At 47.3% G+C, this 20430-nt stretch overlaps 1 protein-coding gene across 5 annotated transcripts in view; it reads right to left on the reverse strand.

The window, feature by feature from the left end:
* The window catches only part of TTC3 (tetratricopeptide repeat domain 3), a 1911479-nt gene that overhangs the window by 1163600 nt on the left and 727449 nt on the right, over positions 1-20430 (reverse strand). For all 5 annotated transcript variants that reach the window (XM_078656864.1, XM_078656865.1, XM_078656863.1 and 2 more), the window contains one exon: positions 10705-10769. In XM_078656864.1, the coding sequence (XP_078512990.1) occupies positions 10705-10769 (65 nt within the window). The remainder of the gene's footprint in view (positions 1-10704; positions 10770-20430) is intronic.

Here is a 20430-nt window from a genome sequence, read left to right on the forward strand (position 1 = left end):
TCTACTGGACCAAGCAAAAAATAGGCCAAGAAAACTGTTCGAACTAATCAAGACTCGAACAAAGACACAACCCTTACAATCAAACAAAGCAACAAGCGACACCCCACACTGTGAAGCCTTCTCTGCTTTCTTTAAGCAAAAGACCGACAACATACGAAATGACCTCGTCATGGATTTAAGCCGATTCCCCAATCACACCAGAATGTCCAACACTCATCCTAAAAACAATGCATCATGGCTGCACTTCGACATCTACACGGAAGAAGCAATACACAAACTACTCTGCACTTTGAAGCCCTCTAATCACCTCACAGACCCCCTACCTGCTAATGCAGTAAAAGACTTCACCCCCTTGCTCATCCCTCTTTGGACCAAAATCATCAACAGCTCCCTTCAACAAGGTCTCATCCCAGACTCCCTCAAGGTGGGGCAAGTCACACCTATACTCAAGAAACCCACAGCTGACCCGTCTGACCTGAACAACTACCGGCCTATCACCAATATCCCCACCCTGGCCAAACTGCTGGAGAAATGTGTCCAACTCCAACTAACAAAACACATTGACCAATTTGACCTCCTTAACACTCACCAATCAGGCTTCCGAGCGAAACATAGCACGGAAACAGCTATGACACACATAATCGATGACGCCCTCCAAATCCTTGACCGCAATGAGTCCTGCCTCCTCATCCTTCTTGACCTATCGTCAGCTTTTGACACGGTCAAGCATGAGAACTTATTGGAGCTGCTAAGCACTAGAATGGGTCTTTCGGGAACTGTTCTCAAATGGTTTTCTTCTTTACTTCATAACCGGTCGCAGAAGTTCAAGATCGACAATGTGCTATCTAAACCAGTGCCTGCAGATCTAGGTGTCCCACAAGGATCTTCCCTCTCCCCCACACTGTTCAACCTCGTCATGGAACCGCTCGCCACCTTGCTCCAAGCATCCAATGTTCAATTCTATATGTACGCCGATGACACACAACTTTACCTAAAGCTACAATCCCCGGAAGATATCAAACTACTGAATTCCACACTAAGCAACACTCAATCCTGGTTGGCCGTTAATCACCTCAAACTAAATGCGCTGAAAACTGAGTTCCTACTCATCTCACCCCCAGCAAAAACTTCCACCACCCAAACGTGGCTTAATAACCTAACAGCACTCAATGTCCAACCTACTATCGTCGACTCAGCGAAATCCCTAGGCATCACAGTTGACGCCAAGCTCAACATGCAACAGCACGTTAGCAAAGCCACAAAAGGGGCTAATTTCCAAATCAACACACTGAGGAAACTCAAACCCTTCCTCCCTGCCAAAGACTTCCAAACTGCTGTACAAGCTTTAGTCATCCCTCGCATAGACTACGGCATTGTGGCCCTCAGCGGACTCCCGCTATCCACAACAGCACCCCGTAGAGCCTCCCTGAACGCTGCCGCAAGACTCATTACTGGCTCAAGAAAACATTCGCATATTTCCCCAGACTTAAAATCTCTAAAATGGCTGCCTTTTGAAGCCAGAATACAGCTAAAAATTGCAGTAATGACACACTCGGCCGTGCACCACAAAGCACCCAACTACCTCGCGCAAAAGTTGTCTATATCAGGAGGGTCGAGATCCAATCGTAGTACAAAAAATCTACTCCTGAAACCTAGTAGATTCCGGAAAGAAAAAACATACAAGCGCTCCTTCTCAGGAATGGCACCCAGGATCTGGAATGCGCTCCCTCCGGAAACCAGGCTTATCTCCTCCACTGCACTCTTCAAGAAAGAGGTGAAAACAATCCTTCTGGCCAAGATCTCCTGAACTTACAGAGACTGGATCTGAGTCTCTGCATCGCGCTGTATCACTGATCACCCTGCCCTTTGGCACTATCCTCCTACCTAGGGGGTCACTACTACGCTACTCTCTTTCTAACGACCAATATATGTTACTCTTTGGTGTATTTATACTACTTGTTTACCTGACTGTATTTTGATATGTTTCTGTACATTATTGTTATCTTCTATGTTTAGTGATTACTATGTTGCTCCCATTATCTTGTTCATTCCTGTTGCCCCTGCCCCTGTCTCTGTGAAGCGCTCTGATATCTGTAAGGATCATGTTTGCGCTATATAAAACTTTGAATAAATAAATAAATAAATCCTGTGGTGCCGGTGGCGGAGCTGCCGGGCCAACAGGATCTGGAAACAGGACCGCGGGGCCCAAAGGCGCGCCGGCGGGAGCCTAGGGCCTAAAAAGGCAGTCCATGGCAGCAAGCAACTCTTGCATCTGTTCTGGAGTCGCCGACAGTCCCGGGTATAGCGGATAGGCCGCGGGACTCCCCGGCTCCAGAGGAACCCCTGTCCCCCTCGTCTACCTCTGGGGAGCGACTGGGGGACAACGGAGAGCGAACACCCTTCTTCAACCTCTTTTTATGGCGTCGCTTATCGGAATCTGAAGGTGAAGACTTAGAGCCCGAGGAGCGACGGCTCCGGTCCCGCGAGCGGTCTCTGGAGTCATGATCAGTCTCCAGGCAGTAGAGGCACACATCGTGGGGGTCCGCCACCGACATGTTAGGGCGGCACAACCCACAAGACTTAAATCCGGGCATCCCTACGTACACCAGGAGACAAGAGGAGGAGACAAAAAGTCTCAAAAGAGTAGTCAAAAAATGACCGAGGTATGTGCTCAATCTAGATCTGCGCTGTCGGCGAGGAAAAAGAAAGAACTGATGTCAGCGCGCATGGGTGGCGCCTAAGTACCCTCTGTGACGTCGTCTCCGCGCTGACGACGCCAGTGACGGATGCGGAGCCGCAGGACACCGCCTACTGAGGCACAGAGGTACTGCTAAGCAAAACTTTCCGGATCCAGTCTGACGCCTGGGAATATTCTATGGTAAGGAATCTATCACTAATGTGTCTCTTTCATATAGTCATGAGCACTGAAGGCAGTGCCCACCAGTCCCCCTCAGTGCCTGTCATCCTGTGGTGTCGCCCCAAATGCTACAAAGCAAGGGGGGAAAAAAACGATAATAAATATGGCTGATTAACTTTTTATTTTCCAAGCTTTGCAGACGCTGACGGGGGGTGTTATCAGAGGGGCACTCCTCTGCCATAGCAGGGAAGCCACCGTTGAAAAACTGAGATTGAAGAGAGAGGAGAAGGTGGTAATGGAGCAGGTAAAGAAAGAGGAAGAATGTGGCCTGTCAAATATTCATTCTAGATTAAGGTTGGAGCAGGAACACAAAAGGTGAGTTATGCATTGTGTCCTTATAGAATGGAAAGGAGAAAGTGTGTGTTAAAGTATTTATAATGGGAATGGGAATTATTTGCTAGGAGTAGTGCCAATTCTGAGATGGACTTATTATGTGTGTAGAGAAACTGCTTATTTCAATTTTCTGCATAATTGGGTTGGATCTTGTCACTTGGCTTTGGTGCTTCCAAGAGTTTATCATGTGAATAAAATGGATGATGTAGTTGACCTGAGAAGAGTGAACAGGAGTTGTGGTAAAATAGCGTTTTATATATAAGGAGCTATGGAGTTTATAAGGAAATAAAAACAAAGAGCTGTTGTACACAGGTGCCTGATAATAGAAGGGTAACTGACTATTATATAAATAATATTACTAACCTATTGCATGCCTTCAATAATTTGAAGAGCCTGGTTTATGGGAAGCTGTAGGTTCTTGGTTTGGTGAGTTGTGAATAGCTAGTTACTATGAATGAGAGTACTTATAGAATAAATCAAACCCTTGTAATAATCACAAGAGGTCATGCAATTGCCTTATTTATTTTGTTGACATTTTCTAAGCATTATTTTCAAGAAACAAAGGTAAATTTGGTTTGGTGAAAAGAAAGGTCTACAAAGTTTGAGATGAAGCCTATAAATGATCGTCTCTATGACCAACTGAAGATAACAGAGGATTAATCCAGAAAGAAGCAAAGACTGAGGCTGACTGAATGATTTACTGATTATTTTATAATCAATAAAACACATGAATAAACTTAATCATGAAGGGGTACATGAATAAACTTAATCATGAAGGGGTACATCTATCCAACACCAGCAGATCCCACACCCTCCTGCTCCCCATACCATAAAACAGCAGATCCTGCTCCCCACACTATCTTACAACAGATCCTGCTCCCTGCACCATCTTACAGCTGATCCTGCTCCCCACACCGTCTTACAGCAGATCCTGCTGCCCACGTTTTACAACATACCCTGCTCCCCACAGCATCTTCCAGCAGATCCTGATCCCCGCACCTTCTTCCTGCAGCAGATCCTGCTCACCGCACCATCTTCTAGCAGCAGATCCTGCTCCCCACACCATCTTCCAGGAGCAGATCCTTCTCCCCATACCCTCCTCCACCAGCATATCCTGCACTCTTTCCACCAGCATAAGATCCAGCTTAACATGCAATCCAACACCAGCAGATCCTGCTCCCCATCCCAGATTGTGCTCCTCATACCCTCTCCTCCAGAAGCAGATCCTAATCCCCACACCCTCCTCCACCAGCAGATCCATCTCAACATGCCTTCTCTTTTGGGGGTGAGGTTTATATAGCGCAAACTGGACCTGTAGGTATCAGAGCGCTTTACATTAGCACCAGTTGCTTTACAGATGGACACATTCATTTTGTTCAGCACTGGGATATTAAGAGATTTGCCCAGAATCACAGGATGTTGAGCGCCCCTGTCGAGACGAACACAGTTCACCAGCTTGGAGCTCGACCATTCTAGTTGTTAGGCCACATCCATCTAACAGCCGACACTGCTCCCCATAACAACTTACAGCAGATACTTGAGGTTAGTGCCCCTTTTTGCATGGTTGCCCCCACTTTTCGCCTAATGTTGAACCTCTTTGACTAAGTGTGCCCTGTGTTCCTGCCAACCAGATACCAAGGGCCTATGTTCTTTCCCTAAACTTTACTTTTGCACACCCAATTGGCAACTGCCTGTACCCAGGTCAGTCCTTTGTAAATGGTACCACAGGTACCAAGGGCACTGTGGCTAGGGAAGGCCTCTAAGGGTTGGAGCACATATTGTGCCACCCTTAGAGGCCCTGTGCCCTGACACTGCCATTGTCAGATGCGTGTTTTGGTGCAGAACAAAGTGAAGAGTCGACATGGTACACATCCCTGTGTGCCATGCCTACAACTGACTGCCTATGGTATAGGGCAGCCACACCTCTAGCTGGGTGAACTATGTCACTGGTGAGGGTACAGGTGCATGAGCCTTGTACCGCTACAGTGTCTAGGTCCATTCTTAGTCATTGTAAGTGCAGTAAAGCCATAAAGAGTATGTGGTGTGGGAGTTTGTCATTACGAACTCTACAGCACCATAATGGCTTTACCAAATCCTGGGAAGTTTGGTATCAAACGTCTTGGCACATTAAACCAACACTGATGCCAGTGTGGGATTTACTGCCAAATGCACTCATAGGGCATCTTAGAGATGCCCCCTGAAAGACGTCCTAACTCTCGTGTCCTGGTTGAGTGACTGCTCGCCAACTGCCACCACCAGACTTGTTTCTGGACCCCTGAATTGAGAGCCTTCTGCTCTCTGGGTCCTGAACAAAGCACATCCTGGGTCGAGGTGGCAAGCCTCCTCTGCCAGGATGGGCAGTGTCCATGAAGGGGAAGCTTCCAAGGCTTGTCACCTTTGTGAGTTCGCCAAGCCATTTGCTTCTCCCATCAGCTGGGCCCCCACCGGTTCTAACCCCCACTTTGGGAAGGCAAATCGGAGGGAAAACCAAGATAGAAGGAGAGGAGTGCCCACCTTTTCCAACCCCACCCCTCAGGTGGGGGAGGCGAAGCACAACTCTCTGAAGAAGGGGGGACCCAGACAACCAAGAGTAGGCTTATGCCTGTCCCAACCTTGACCTGCGCCAGCAGAATCCTGGTTTGTCTTGCAGCGAGTAGCCCCACAGAACTCGGAGGACCTGCCCGGCCTTCCCTTCAAAGACTGGTCACAAGTGAGCATCTGACTTGCTCAAGAACCAGACCCTGGCTTCAACAAAATCCGGGAGTTTATACCACTCTGCACCTGACGCCCACGGCCCAAATTAGAGTGGCATGACCCCATGACCCAGCAATCCTGAATTGGGCCCAGGTGACCCCTGAACTAACTCTAGCTCCAGACTACGCATGCAGCCTCTATCTAGAGGGTCTCCCTAACAGCTACCAGAGCTGGTAAGGAAAACCTAATGCCTTAAGACACCTCTGCACCCGACGCCCCAGGGCCTTGGGTGGCCCAACCAACGGTGCCCAGGAAATCCCCAGCATCCCAACTTACATCTCCAACCGGTGGTCACCTCCATGAAGCCTCCTTACCCAACCGTGCAGTGCTTCTTTTGACCAGAGATCTCCTATTGAAAACAGGGCACCGGACACCAATCCAGCACCCTGCACCCAGCCACCCCATTGCTGCTGTGGGTGTACTTTGTGTGCTAACTAGAATCCCCTGTTGCCCTGAGCTTAACCCTAGGAGCTTTGCTCCCTCAACCTTGTGGCCTGCCCAAGTCCCATAGGCTAACATTGGGCCTCAGCACTCTGCACCCAGCTGCCCTAGTGCCGCCGAGGCTGCTTTTTGAGTGCATCCTCAACCATGGAACACATCCCTAAAGAGCGTTTACCTACCTGCAAACCAATAACCTCACTTTACTCCATAGGATTGCATGGACGGTTTTCCTCTGTAAAACCTTTTAGTGTTGAAGGTGTAATTTTTATCTAGGAAATGTCCCAGTGTGATATCTAGGCATATCACACGGAGTAGAAAAAGTGCTCTAAAAAGTCATCAAAAGTAATCAAAAAGTAATCTCAACTGTATTTGGATATTTTACAAACCTGTACCAAACATCCTTATTCATCCAGCTTGCTTGTGGATCAATCTGTCTTGAAAAGTACAATTCCCCTTACCTGTACCAAGTCTTGCTTGGTTCTAAAAATAACATACAACAAAGAAATATTTTTGATACAAACAATTTTGTTTGAGTTCAGTCGGAGTGTGTGACATCAATTCCTGCCTGAGTGTGTACAATAAATACCACGAACAGAGAGTAATGTATTATATAATTTTATCTCTGTATAGCTCTGGGAATCCACTGGACTCTGTGCACAGTTAACGTTACTTTGGTATAGTATATACAGAGCCAGCTTCCTACAATGCTGCTCGATTCATTTATGAATTTGCTGCTCACTTGAGACTTAGAATCAGTCTGATTTAACTACTCTGTATTACTTTGCACTGGGTCCTACATGGCATTTATTCTATACCGCTTGATTGAGATTTTGCAATAAAAACCTTTAATAAAACCCTTTTACTTTTCCTCTGATCTAGAACTCAATTATTGAGTGGTCGAAAGAATTTATTCTGCTACTCTGCTAATAAGATGTTGTGGCGCATGTCTGTTAACTCAAGATCAACACTACGCAGAAGTGTCTGAGGTCAATATTAGGGTAATCTGAAAATCTGGGGTGTCCTGTAATGTGAGAAGTTGGCCTGGTATATGATGTTCACTATTCTAGTGGACACCTTGCACCAGTCCAAACAACCCTTATGGTGATGGTTGTAACTCAACCTTCTAGACCAGCTATCCTAGTGGTAGCGTGGACAGAACAGTCTTAGGCTAAAAGACTCGAGGGCGTGTAAAGCCAGCTGTTTTACCATATGTAACCCCTTGAATATCAAATGAAAGGACACCACACAGGATATATATAAAATATATATGTATTTATTTACTAACACACTCCTCTGAACTCTTTATGAGATCAGAGGCCAAAGCACATAACAAGACACTTGGTTAAAATACGTTAAGTTGCACAATTTACGGTTAGGCCCAAGGGGCGAAGCAAACCATATATTAACCGCTACCGCGGTTTCCCGCGGTACGCGGGAATTTCAAAAATGGCTTGATCGTGACAAAGCCAGCTCGTCATCCGCGCACCGCAGGTAACGTTGATGACGAGCTGGCTTTGTCATCAGCATCGAAGGGGTTAAGAAAGTGTTATAAGTACCATGTCACGAGAAAAGGAAAGGCCTAGGGCATCGCTGGAGCTACACTATCTGAACCTTAGTTTAGAAGTAGGAGGCCCACAGGCGGCGCGTGCAGTGTCTTTACACACAGGCGTGAGTCAATGCAATGTCAATGGGAACCTAGAAGTTAGATTTGGAAGGATTTAGGACACTTCCGGTTTAACTAGGAGGAAACAGCTAAAAACCTAGACACTTGGATAGTCAATACCCTTGGGAGCACCAAAGTCCTCGCGTTACCTCACCCACGGACGGCGGGTGCATAGGTGTGAGGATGTGTCGGGTTTCGCCGTTGAGTCCTATGGAGCCTTTGAAGAAAGATGCTGCAGGCGACCAGGAGGAAGATGTCCGGGTGGATCCAACGGTGGATCGAAGATGAAGAGGACTCTTAAAGCAGAGGGGACAGAGTCTGGGTCACTAGCCAGTGACCGGGTGGAACCAGGAAGGAACCAGACGACGTTGAGGAGCAATCAGGTGCTGTCTTGAAGCTTGTCTCTTCAGCCACGCGGACCAGGAGGCGTCGATCACGACCAGGAGCTGGAGACGAGCTGTCCCACGCAGGATCTCGTGGATGGAGGAGTCGACTTCCGGATTGGAGTCAACAAGCCTTGGCAAAGGCAACCCACGCAGGATTCAAAAAAGGCTTCTGGTGCAGACCAGCAAGGTCTGAGGTGCCTCACCTTTGCAGGGAGGTAAGGGCCAGTCTGGAGCAACCAGACCAGCGATGTGGTTCAAAAGGATTGTCGTCACAGAGGCTACTAGCCAACGGGCCAGCAACCGGACAACACGTCGAGCAGTACAAAAGCAGAAGGGCCCCACGCAGAACTCGTGGAGTGCTGATCTTCGGTGCCGGTGGAGCTCAGGTTCGGGGTTTCTCAGTCCCCAGTGCACAGGTTCGAGGATGCCTCAGGAGCTGCACAGTTAGCAAGTTGCAGGCTTTCCAAGATGTCAGGTCCCACGTGTCTCGTCGCCTCCACGGATCTCAGCTCTGCTGCAGTCATGAAGAGAGGGTCAGAGAGGTCTGGAAGTCTGGGTTTCGTCAGGCTCTGTGCTCGGGTTCCGGCAGGAACGTCGACAAAGCAAGCTGTTGATTTGCAGGATGGTGCCTGGTTGCCCGGGGTGGTCACTCCTTGGCCACAAGGGAGATTCTTCAGTCTTCAGCTTCAGCAGAATGTCGAAGGTCCAGAGTTTCGTGTCAAGTTTCGGTTCAGGATTAATCTAAAGTCTCAGGACTCAGCTCCAACCTTTATACAACTAAAAGGGGCTGGATTACTTTCTAGGTCCCTCCTAGGGGTGGGACCAGGAAGGGGGGTGGTTACACCCCCTTTCCTTTGTCCAGTTTCACGCTGGGGCTGTAGTGCCCCAGCAACCGGTTTGATCTGGGGTATGCATGGAGCACCTAGGGTGCTCCAGGCAGTGTCTCATTCTATTCAGCCCTCCCTGTCCCAATACACAAAGTCCTGTCTGGGGTGGTGCTCGCACCTCTCCAGGCAGGAAACCTATTGTCCAAACCTCCGTGACTGGAAGGACTCCCAGCAGCAGTTGGTCAGACTTGTGTCGGTGGCACCAGCGTATATTTTGTGATGCTGGGGCTCTGGTTAACTTTAACCGGGATATTCAGCGGAATAGTCCCTCTACAAGGGTGGAATACTACCCCCGTCGCCAGAATTGGCGAGGGGGTAGTATTCCAAAGCGTATGACACCTTACACGACATGTTTGGATAAAGCCAAACCAAAGTTAGCATTTAACCACGAGGTTCATAATGCACTTAAGAGTATATGGTATGGCAATATCATAGAACAGCTATAAGGACATGGTTCCGAAAGCTGCAGACAGGCTCAGCTCATGCTAGAGCACCATCTCACACATAACCAAGCACTCTGCCCTCCAGGATTGTTACGGCCTGCCATAGGAGTGACTTATAGGTTACTATGTGTCTATATATAAGGTAGGTATAGGGATACTACACCTAAGCAAGGGGTGATAACACGACCTTGCCCCAGCTAAGTGATCAGCCAGTTGCGTCAATTTAGGTGGCCAGCCAGGGGTGGCATAATATATGCTGCAGCCCCTGGTAGGCCTTGGTCACACCTATGCCCTGAGTACCTAGGGTACACTTCTACAGGGGCTGACAAGTTGAACCAATTCCCAATTGTGGATGTACCTAGAGTACATGGTGTAAATTTAGAGAGTGCATCTGGGCTGTGGGTCTGATTAGCAGGCCCACAGCCCCATCTAAGTCGAAAACCAGTAAAGCAAAAAGAGGGGGTGACCATAGGAAGCAGACCCTACTCTCCTACACTGTATGTTTGAGAACAGTTATCCTCTCATACCATCACAAACACAGCTACAGTGTCAGGTAATCAGCATTAGAACCTGTCTCCATTCCCAGCCAACATCACAAAAATTTCACAAATGCATTTGTCACAAGAAAGCTGGATAGCCATTCTTGGAAAGAAATCTATTTTTCTCTGGATATTTTGCATTTTGGGGCTCTGGAAAGCTGTTACTTTTGATCACTGAGGGACGTCTAAACAATTCAACACTATTTAGTTATCCACTGTACTTGAAAATCCAAAGTTGATCATTTTAACTTGTCAGAACATGTCATTTGGAAACCAAATGTTAAAAGTACAAGTCTTGAAAAAATGTACATTGTTAAAATTAGATTCTAATTAAGCCTTACCTTGAATTCTTTTGTTTAATTGTAGGTTTTCGAGAGACCTTAAATTTAGTAAGTTTAGTTTCACCCTACAAAAAAGGAAAACAAAATGAATCACCTAATATAATAAATGGCATTAACTAAAGTCACCAGTAGTAACCACCAGCCCCTAATATAGTCCCAGCAAGAAAATATGGTTCAAAGTATTTGAAGCACATTCAATGATTTCATGTAAAGATTAAAAACCGATGTAGGAAAAAAGGTTCAGGACTGGAGAGATTGTTCATAATGTTCTGGAGTGAGGTACTAACAATACCACAGTAGTTGTGTACCTAGGCACAGCTAAAACCACAAACACGCACACAAAGGTGGTTATTTTCATAGATAACAACGCATAAAATATAGGTCCAGAGACATATACAACTACATATGAACTAAAATAGAGCACAGCTTTTCTTTCTAGCTCCAATTATTTCCACCTGCTAGCCAACGCAAGTAAGTTATCTGAGCCATGGGGGGTGTAGTTCCTTCGTTCCAAATTCACACTGGGGTTGATATTGTAACCCACATGTTCTTGTTGAAAATAAAGTCCCTTTATTTATGAACAAACAGAGATTCTCCCACTCAAGCCCCGGTAGGGCGTAAGTCTCCTGCCAATGACGGGATCGCGTACTGATGTTGATTTGATTATCAAGGATAAAGCTGGAGTTGAAGCTTTTTGCATTATGTGTATTATTAATGATGTTTTAAAATTCATGAAATGAAACATTTGCAGTTAGTTTGTTAATCAAACTGTTTCAAAACAAGAGTGTAAAATAGTGTTGGTTTAAAACTTGAGCAAAGTGTGAAGTAAAACACATTCAGCAACAGTGCACAGAGGTCGAGTACGATTAACTCGAGGTAGGAAGTTCTGTTAGTTGCAATACCATATGCCGGCGGTGTTGTCTGTCAACACCTGTTCCAGCCATCCACTGATTGAGGGTAGGAAGGACTTCAATGCTAGCTTGGAGCTCCAACAGGTTTATTTATTTATGTATTTATTTAGTCCGGATTCTGCCAGAGACCAGAGTCCTCTGATCTCCACCACTCCCACATGGCCGCTCGATCCCAGAAGTGATGCATATGTCACTACAATCAGCTATGGTTGGGGAAGGGAGAGGGATCTGCCATTGACCCAATCGCAGTTGCTTAACCACTACTGCAGGTCTTTTGCCGATCCCTCTGTGCTGTGCCCACTGGATGTTCAGGGTTTTATTGCAGAGCCCTCATATGCCAATCGGCATGTGTTACAAGAAGGATGCAGGAGGCCATGAGGCCAACAGCCTCACAGTCTGTCTCACCGAAATCCAGAATAGAGGCCGAAACATCAGTTTCACAGCCTGTATATCCTGGACAATCCACCCTGGAGTATAGGCACGAAACAACACTGTATCCAGAATAGCTCCTATGAAAGGAAGGGAGTGTCTGATATGAGTGAAGTGTGACTTTGGCACGTCAATAGTGAACCCTAACAAGTACAGAAGGTTCACCATAGTCGGTAGTTGGAAGAGAAACTGTTTGGCGTTAGCCCGCCTTCAACAGCCAATCGGTGAGGTAGGGAAAGACTGCAATCTGTGACCTTTGCAAATGAGTTACAACCACCGCCATCACTGTCGTGAACACCCCAGGGGTACTGGTAAGGCTTGAAGGATGCACTGTAAACTAAAAGTACTCTTGGATGACCGTGAACTGCATGCAGAGCTTGAGGGCCAGCAGAATGGGGATGTGAAAATAAGCATCCTGGAAGCATAGCAACACCATCCACTCTCCTGAGCCCAGGGCGGACAGGACTTACGCGAGCCTAAGCACTTTGAATTTCCTCTTTTTCAGAAAGAAATTAAAAAGGGGCCGGTCTAAAATAGCACAAAGGTCTCCATCCTTCTGGGGCCCCACAAAGTAGCAGGAATAGCAACCACGACTAACTTCTGATGCCGTTACCTTCTCTATAGCTCCCTTGGCCAAGAGAGATAACACCTCCTGAAGAAGCAAGGAGAGACGGTCCTCTGTAAGCTCGTCACAATAAGGCAGCATGGGGGTGGGGTGGTCACAAAGGGGAGGGAAAATACCCTTTGGGCTAGCTGCATAAGCCAACAGCCAGATGCTTTTGACCTCCAGTGGTGCAGGTGATGGTGTATCCTGTCCCCCCACTGGCTGCCCAAGATGGTCGGAGGGCATACTAAAGGGGGTTGAGGCTGCGGTTGCTGGGAGGTATTGGACTGGCTCAACCTCTGGCTGCCTGTTCCATGTGGTCTGTGGGTACAGCATCCTCAGCTAAAAAAAGATTATGCAGTTTGTTGGCCTGGGTGGCTGGGCATGTAAAGACTAGGTTGGAAGTCCCTCTTGTGACCACAAAAAGAATGGAAGGAGGACTGGGAGTGGGGAGGGGCCACAGAAACACCCAAGGACCTGGCTGTAGCTCCACTGGCCTAAAGTGCTCGAGCACAGAGTCTGCCTTCTCTTCAAACAGAGAGCCATCAAAAGGATATGTGCATGAAAGATACCTCGACATCAACCGAAAAGCAAGTGGTTCTCAAGCAGACGTGGCACTGAAGGGCCACAGACTATGAAATTGCTCTGCCCAGCGAGTCATGAGTATCCAGCCCACATTTAAAGGTGAACTTGGCTGTGTCCCTCCCATCAGCAATTGCTTGATAGAGTATGGCTCGGGCATCCTCCAAGACCAGGGGCAGCACTTCCACAACTGAGTCCCAGATGGTATGGAAGTATTGGCTCAAGAGGAACTCAATGTTCAGCAACTGCAGTGTCAGGCTGGCGTAAGAGAACTTTTTCTTCCCAAAGATAGCCAGCTTTTGGATTCTCTGTCCGGTGGGGTGGCAGGGAAGGTGCTGGGGTTAACTTTGATTTGGAGGTGGAGGCCTGGACAACCAACCGCTCTAACGTAGTGTTGGAGGAGCGTTTAGAATGAGGAACCGGATACAGTTTTGAGTGCGTATGATCTGGAACAGAAAATGAGAGTCTAAGAGGAGAGTTTCACAATACTGGAGTGCCACCTTCATTACCCAATACAACCAATCTAACTTAAGCAATCATAGGACATGTAAATCATCACAGGGAAGTCACAATACAGTTTACGCATTTAGGAAAACTCAAGTATGATGAGAATTTGCCCTATCAGAGTGAGTGATTGGAAGAAGAGATAACGGCAGAGCGGAATGATTCAATGCAATCTTATATAAGTGAGTGTCAGGGACACAGAAATCATCTAAGTATGCAATACCAAGGAGGGATAGGAAGAAAACAAAACAGCAGAATATGAAAAATCAGAGAAGTCTAACCTAACCAAAGATAAGGCAGTTCTCTAATCCAGCTGGGGGAACATCAAGTGGCGTATGGTGCTGATTGAGGAAACTGGGGTCACATGAGGAGGGGAAATGGCTGCGGCCAACTATCCTATACACAGTAGTCCCTGTGCAGGGCTTGGACCAGGCCCCGTAAAGGATATCAGTAGGATATCAGAAAGGCCTATACTTAATGGAAGTAATGCTTCAGTAAGGACAGCACCTGGCTGAAGTACCTCTGTCAAGCGGTTTGCCTTGACTGCCACTTAGGGCAGCTTAAGGTGCATGACTTCAGCCACCCTAAGCAACAACATTTCAAATGGGGCACCCTCCTACGTAACCATGTAGGAGAGTGTCTCTAAAAACAAGACAAATGTTAATTGTAATCCAATTGCCAGGGACTTTAGCACCCCTGCAAGTCCAAAGTAAATGGTACCACTGGAACTCAGGGCATGCAGCATGCATTATGCCACCCTAGGGGAACCACACACAAACTGCATGCAGACTGCCATTGCAGGATGTGTGAAATGGTGCAAACCATTCTGAAAACATGACATTGCCCACTCCCTGTGTACTATATACAAGTCACCACTACAGCAGGCCTTTAGAGCCATAAGGCAGGGTGCATTATATTACATGTGAGGATACAGCTGAATGAGCAGATATGCCCCTGTGATACCTAGTTCCATTACTAGTCACTGCAAGTGATTGGAAAGCCATTTTAAAGGTATGTACTGGGCACTGGTCATTAGGAGTTACCGAGCTACATAATCGCTTCACTGAAAATGATGGTGTTTGGCATCAAACACCTTTTCTTTATAAATCAGTACTGATATCACTATTGGATTTATGAAAACATGCACCCATATTATCTTACAAGCCACTTAGTGTCTTGGCTGACTGGTACCTTCCAGATTGACACCAAAGACGAGTTTCTGACCTCCTGTAAGGGAGAGCCACGCTCTGAGGTCAGAAACCATGCATGCTTGGCAGAAGGTGTACCCATCTCCTCCAGCAAGATGGCTGGCGATTAAGCATATCAAGGCCACAGGCTTCAAAACCTCAACCGTTATTGATGTCTAAATTCCTATAAAAGACACTTCATTTACATAAATTGGTCTCGGATTTCATAGTGCTTAGCACTCATCTATGCTAAGAGTAAGCTGCTCGACCACACTACCACAAATATAGCACTGGGGATTATTAAAGTAAGCCCTGTCAACCAATAAGGGTCGTCTGGACTTTTTGCATGGAGCCCCCTTACATTGGCAGTACTACATAAAAAGCCAGCTTCCTGCAAGCCACGGTAGAGGGAGAGACCAAGCCAGTGTCTAGGGAGGAGTCCAGTTCATTGGCACCTTCCTGATTGTCTTCATGATCTTTTAACTGGTATCCATAAGGGTATGCTCTCCCATTGTTCCGCCAGCCCATGCCTGTCATACTAGTAAAGTTGTTGAAAACCACAGGAGTAAAACCCATAAACCAGTTGAGATCTGGGTAAGTATGACAAAAAACAACATCTCAAATTGTATCAATGGCAGGGTCAGTTAGATCAGCCTGCAAAATACAGGACGTAGAGGGAAAGAGGGTGACTCACGGAATTTGTATCCAAAAGGTGCACATGGCATCATATATTTGGAAAATAAGTTTTCAGAAGCGGTACAGTTGTATCAGCAATGTAAATACGAATTACATAGGCAGCCCAATTTGGACTTGTGCACAAATGTGCTCGTGACACATAAGTGGCGACGCAAGTGACAAACTGTAAACAGCGGAAAGGCGCGTGGTGACATCAAGTGAAAAATTATATACAGGTGACTGTGTGGTTCAGCACAAAATTATTGACAAGGGTTGCGAAAGAATAATTGGAATGATGTAGATGGAACCACACGGGGTCAAGGACCCTTCCATTGCACTGTGGAGTCGCCGGTGTTTCGATCATATAAACTCAGGATCATCTTCAGGACAGGGCTGCTGATTATAAACTGCTGAGTGTGTCGCGATTCACTGTCCTCACTGGGAGGCAGCAAGAAATCTGGCATCTGTAGAGGGAAGAGTAGAGCTCCGTCTGAAGAAATATGTGCGGTAGCCAGGTGGGGAAAAGGAAGATTGCCAGTGGCTTGATGGTGCAGGCCGGGCCTCGTGGGCAAGGGTTTACGGCTTCACAGGCATCAGAGTTGGGCTGTGGAGGAACCATGATAGGGATTGAGTGCTGGAATGAATCTGGGGGGAGGAGGGGAGGCGGTGTGTCTGTCATCCGCGGGCCGCCACGTTCTCCTCTTCTCCTCCCGGATTCATTCCAGCACTCGATCCCCATCGAGGTTCCTCCACAACCGAACTTGGATACCTGTGAAGCCATAAACCCTTGGACAAGAGGCTCGGACTGCACCATCAAACCACTGGCAATCTTCCTTTCCCCCACCTGGCTACCGCACAGATTTCTTCATGCGGAGCTCTACTCTTCCCTTTACAGACGCCGGATTTCTTTCTGCCTCCCAGTGAGGACAGGAAATCGCGACGCACTCAGCACTTCATAATCAGCAGCCCTGTCCTGAAGATGATCTGGAGTTTATAGGATCGAAACGTCGTTGACTCCACAGCACCATGACCCCGTGTGGTTCCATCTACATCATTCCACTTATTCTTTCGCAACCCTTGTAAATAATTTCGTGCTGACCACACAGTCACCTGTATATTATTTTTCACTTGATCTCACCACGCGCCTTTCCGCTGTTTACACTTTTTCACTTGCGTCATCTCTTATATGTGTCACGAGCACATTTGTGTACCAAGTCCAAATTGGGTTGCCTATGTAATTCGTATCTACAGTGCTGATACACCTGTACAGCTTTTGAAAACTTATTTTCCAAATATATGATGCCATGTGCACATTTTTAAAAAATTTGCCAGGAGTCTCCCTCTCTCTCCATGTCATGTATTTTACAGACTGATCTAACTGACCCCGCCATTGAGACCATTTGAGATATTGTTTTTTTTCATGTCATACTAGTGAGGCACTGGCTCGATCATGAGGACTCTGCCCTCCCCCCCCACTGGTGCTGGAGACGGACGCCTTCTATCTAGATCTGTGTTGGGTCTGGCGCCACCGTGGAGAGTTGGCTGTGTTGGAACTGGAGCAGATGCCGGGGAAGGTCTAGGTGACTTGATCAGCTTCCGACACATGTTGGGGGTGAACCCGCTGGCCGAAGACCAGTAGTGCCCCCTCCCGAACCAGCAGGCACTCAAGCATGGACTGGGCACACAAATATGAGGTGCATAGCCTCATAAGATTCTTGTAACTGGGTGGGGGTCGCTCCAACCTTTGGAAACTCTGGGAGGCGTAGAGACAGCCCAGGCACAGACTCCAGCACAGAGCTATGCCCTGAGTGCCGATGCTCCTTCTCCTCAAGTGACTTCAACGTGCATGGCAAAGTCAAAGATCTCTTCAACTTCTTCTTCTTGTTATTCTTGTGTTAGTGGGATTTAACTTAATTTTCTGATGAACTCGACTAAGACGATAAGCACTTTGAGTGGTTCTGCGACCGATCTAAGGACCTTAATTTTGACTGAGATCATAAGCGAAGTGGTGTCGCACAGAGAAAAGCTTGAGGGATCACTATCTTAAGAACTTATTCATGAGCAGTACCCCTGTATGCCGGTGGGGGGTCTCAGGGGTGTAGCTTGGTCATAAGATTGGGGGGGGGGTGAGCGTCACATGTTCCCAACAAACATGCTGGAACATGTTAACATTTATTTTACAAAAGAAAGAGTCATGTGCGCATAAGCATGCGGGTACATCCCAAAGGGGCACACCGGGCAGGATCAAATAATTGATTCCATGGTCTTAAACATAAATGTTTATTTAGGTTTGTAATGGAGAATAGTTTTTTGATATTGTCATCATATCAACATGAATTATTTTTGGCAAAATCCACAAATGGTCATTACATGAAGACTCCGATGCATTTCGGGCGGACAGCCCTTTGTCAAGGAGCACTGAAAGAAGAGGAAACGAGCCTCAGTAAAAGGAACATTTATTTTACAACAAGCAAGGCACACAAAAGGAGTTTCAGGGGCAGCGGAAAAGAAGAGAAATGCGAATTGGTAGCAGTACTCAGTGAGAGAAAGTACATTATTTTATGAAATAACTAACTTTGTTGACCTTTTTCCAAACAGAGGGAGAGTGTCTGTGCTTTTTTATCCATGTGTGAAATAATTTCTGTCACTCATCTTCCTTAGAGGGATGAGGCAGAGCATAAAAAGGTAGGCAAGGAATGGACTGGCCTACGTTGAATGGGGTGACTACCTTCAGCAAGAAGGACACTCAAGTCTGAAGGACCAGTTTGGGTAAAAAAGATGTACGGAGGCTGAGATGGCAGTGCCTGCAACTCACTAACCCTCTGGGCAGATGTAATTGCCACCAGAAATGCCGTCTTGACGGTGAGGAACCTGAGAGTGCATTTATGAAGCGGCTCAAAGGGAGCGCACATAAATAAAGCAATAACAAAACTGAGATCCCAGTGAGGCATAACTGAGGGAGCTGGAGGGAACACATGCTGGAGACTTTTAATGAATCTATTTCCTAGAATTGAAAAGGGAGGGCTGATCTGGCAGCCGCAGAAAAGCAGAGATCGCAGAAAAATAACCTTTCGAAGTGCCCAATGCTGGGCCCTGCTAGGCCAGGGTAAGGATTAACAAAATAACTTGGGAAAACGATGCGGAGAAGGGGTCAATCTGTTTGTCTGAACACGATGTCCCAATTTTGCTCCAACGGCCAGTGTACACAGTCTTGGTTGAGGAACACCAAGCTGTCATGAGAACATTACAGACTTCAGATGAAAGGGTGAAAAGCTGTCAACTATTGCCTTTCAATCTTCATGCATGAAAGCGGAGCGTTGACAGGTTCAGGTGGAGAAACCTCTCATGATGCTGCAACAGAAGATCCTCCCGAAGGAGCTGCATGATCAGAGGACCAATGGAGATGCTTAACAGATCGGCATACCAGACTCTCCAAGCCCAGTTTTGAGCCACAAACATTACTTGGGCCCATTGATTCATGGTTTTCTTCAGAGCTCTGGTCAGATGTGGTATTGGCGGATAGGGGTACAGGAGGCTGGAGCTCCACTCGAGATGAAAAGTGTCTCTGAGCGAGAACCACCTTGGAAACTAGAGGGTGCAAAACTGATGACACTGGACACTCTCGGCAGTGGCGAACAGATCTAACCAGGTTTCTCCACACTGCTGAGAGACCTCGCACCACCTTCGGTTGGAGACGCCACTCATGATTCGCTAGGCATCTTTGGCTGAGTATGTCTGCTCTGGAATTTAGACAGCCCACCAGGTGTTGAACCACAAGGAAAATGCACTAATGTTCCAGCCATTTCCAGAGACGTAGGGCCTCTTGACATAGGTCTACAACCCCACACCGTTCTGTTTGTTCCAGTAGCACATGGTAGTGGTGTTGTTTGTGGACATCTGTACTGGCCTTCCCTTGATGGAGGGTAGAAAGACTTTCAATGCCAACCAGATCCCTCAGAACTCCAACAGGTCGATTTGTAGTCCGGATTCCGCCAGAGACCAGAGTCCTCTGATCTTCACCTCTCCCAGATGGCTTCCCCAGCCCAGAAGTAATGCATCTGTCACTACTGTCAGATCTGGTTGGGGAAGGAAGAGGGGTCTGCTGCTGACCCAATCGCAGTTCGTCAGCCACCACTGCAGATCTTTTGCAGTGCCTTCTGAGGTATGGACAATATCTGAGAGATTCCCCTGATGATGTGCCCACATGAACTTCCGGTCCAACTACAGAGCCTGCATATGCCAGTGGGCATGCATAACAAGCAGAATACATTAGGTCATCAGGCCCAGCAGCCTCAGAGTCACTCTAGCTGAAGTCCAGCCTAATGGGAATTTGGATGTTTGAGTCTTGCAACTCCAACATTACCATCCAGTCTTCAGGGTCCAGAGCAGACGGGACTTGAGCGAGCATGAGCATTCTGAATTTCTCCGTTTTAAGGAAGAAATTGAGGGTGCACAGGTCTAGGATGGGATGAAGGCAAACGTCCTTCTTGGGCACCAGAAAGTAGCAGGAATAACAACCACAACCTACTTCTGATGTTGGTACCCTGTCTATGGCTCCCTTGGCTAAGAGATCCAACACTTCCTTGTGGAGTAATGAGATGTGGTCCTCCATCAGCCTGTCGCAATTAGGTGGGCATGGTTGGAAGGGTAGTCACACAGGGGAGTAGCACCTTTGGACAATCTGGAGAACTGGCAGTCAGATGTCATCAAGCTCCAGTGGCGCAGGCGATAGCGTATTCAGCCTCCCACTGGATGCCCGTGATGGCTAAAGGGCAAACTAAAGAGGTTTGGAGGCTGCAGATGGCCTGGGGGAGGGGGTTTAAGGGGAAGTAGA

This window comes from Lissotriton helveticus, chromosome 8 (genome assembly GCF_964261635.1).
Source record: "Lissotriton helveticus chromosome 8, aLisHel1.1, whole genome shotgun sequence".
Taxonomy (NCBI): domain Eukaryota; kingdom Metazoa; phylum Chordata; class Amphibia; order Caudata; family Salamandridae; genus Lissotriton; species Lissotriton helveticus.